At 41.8% G+C, this 1,150-nt stretch overlaps 1 protein-coding gene across 1 annotated transcript in view; it reads left to right on the forward strand.

The window, feature by feature from the left end:
* LOC107098047 (protein asteroid homolog 1-like) overlaps window positions 1–1,150 on the forward strand; it is a 12,440-nt gene that overhangs the window by 7,468 nt on the left and 3,822 nt on the right. Inside the window, exon 3 of the mRNA XM_015395479.1 lies at window positions 342–543. Coding sequence (XP_015250965.1) covers window positions 342–543 — 202 coding nt within the window. The remainder of the gene's footprint in view (window positions 1–341; window positions 544–1,150) is intronic.

A 1,150-nucleotide genomic window follows, 5' to 3' on the forward strand; every position in this document is an offset into this window, starting at 1 on the left:
AATGGATGTCTATTCTATTAACATTTCTCTATCTGTAAAATGGGTCTCTTTGATGTGTTGTCTTCTCAATTCAGAGGGCCCCTGCCTGTCTTTGCCCAGGGCCCGAAATTTCCTAAATCCAACCCTGAATGTCACGTCACAGACCTTCTGTCTTTGTTGTTCTCTAATCTCTGGTTTTATGTCACCTTTGATGCTTTCTTCTTTGGGAATGATGGGCTGATCTGTGATGCTGAGGACAGAAACAATGGAACGGATCATTAATCCAGAGCTTCTCATGGGGCAGAGTTCTGTTCTCAAGTTTGATCGGTCAGAAATAATAAATCATTTTAATCCCTCTTTAGGCTCCTGAGGATCTGCGTCGGAAGGTGTTTTTTGAAGCTCTCAGGTGTTCCAGCCCTGAAAACATTCCGGACCGACTGAAGCTAACGCTCATTGTGACCCGGTTCTGGTTTCAGTACCGGCAACAGAACAGCCCAGGAAGTTTAAACAAGTCCTGTCTGCAGGCCTTACTGCTGGGGTTTCTATATGGGGAGGATGATGCCGGTGAGTCTACGCTCATCAGGATTTAACATGAATGAATGAATAAATGAATCAATCAATCAATCGGTGTGGCTGCACGGTGGAGCAGTTTGTAGCTCTGATGCCTTGCTGCAAGAAGGTACTGTGCTCAATTCTCTAAGTTGGATGAATTAATGTATGAATGAACAAAAACTTATATGAATGAATGAATGAATCAAGGAATTAGTTTCCAGTTGAATAGATCAACCAATGAGCAAATAAATGAAAGAACAGACTCCAGTATGGAGAAACTGAAGCAGGTAAGTCACTTTTCACCCTGAATGAATGAATAAACGAATAAACATATACACTAAGTGAATGAATGAAATAACAACAAAAATGACCAATTGCACCGCCCAATCTCAGAAACTCTGGTTTTAAGGAATGTCCCCAATGCTCAGGCTGAACTGAATATAACCAACAGGAAACAGGTGAGAGGAATAAATTATAATTGAGGCAGGGAGGGAAAAACAACAGGTGAAAGGAATTACTAATTAAGGGAGAGCAAACAGGCCAGATCATGACAGAGCTATAGTGAAACTGACAATGCCCACATGCATGGCAGCTGGATGCTGGAATACATCGGGTAAAA

Source organism: Cyprinodon variegatus, unplaced genomic scaffold, assembly GCF_000732505.1.
Source record: "Cyprinodon variegatus isolate N-32 unplaced genomic scaffold, C_variegatus-1.0 Scaffold743, whole genome shotgun sequence".
In the NCBI taxonomy this organism is placed as follows: Eukaryota; Metazoa; Chordata; class Actinopteri; order Cyprinodontiformes; family Cyprinodontidae; genus Cyprinodon; species Cyprinodon variegatus.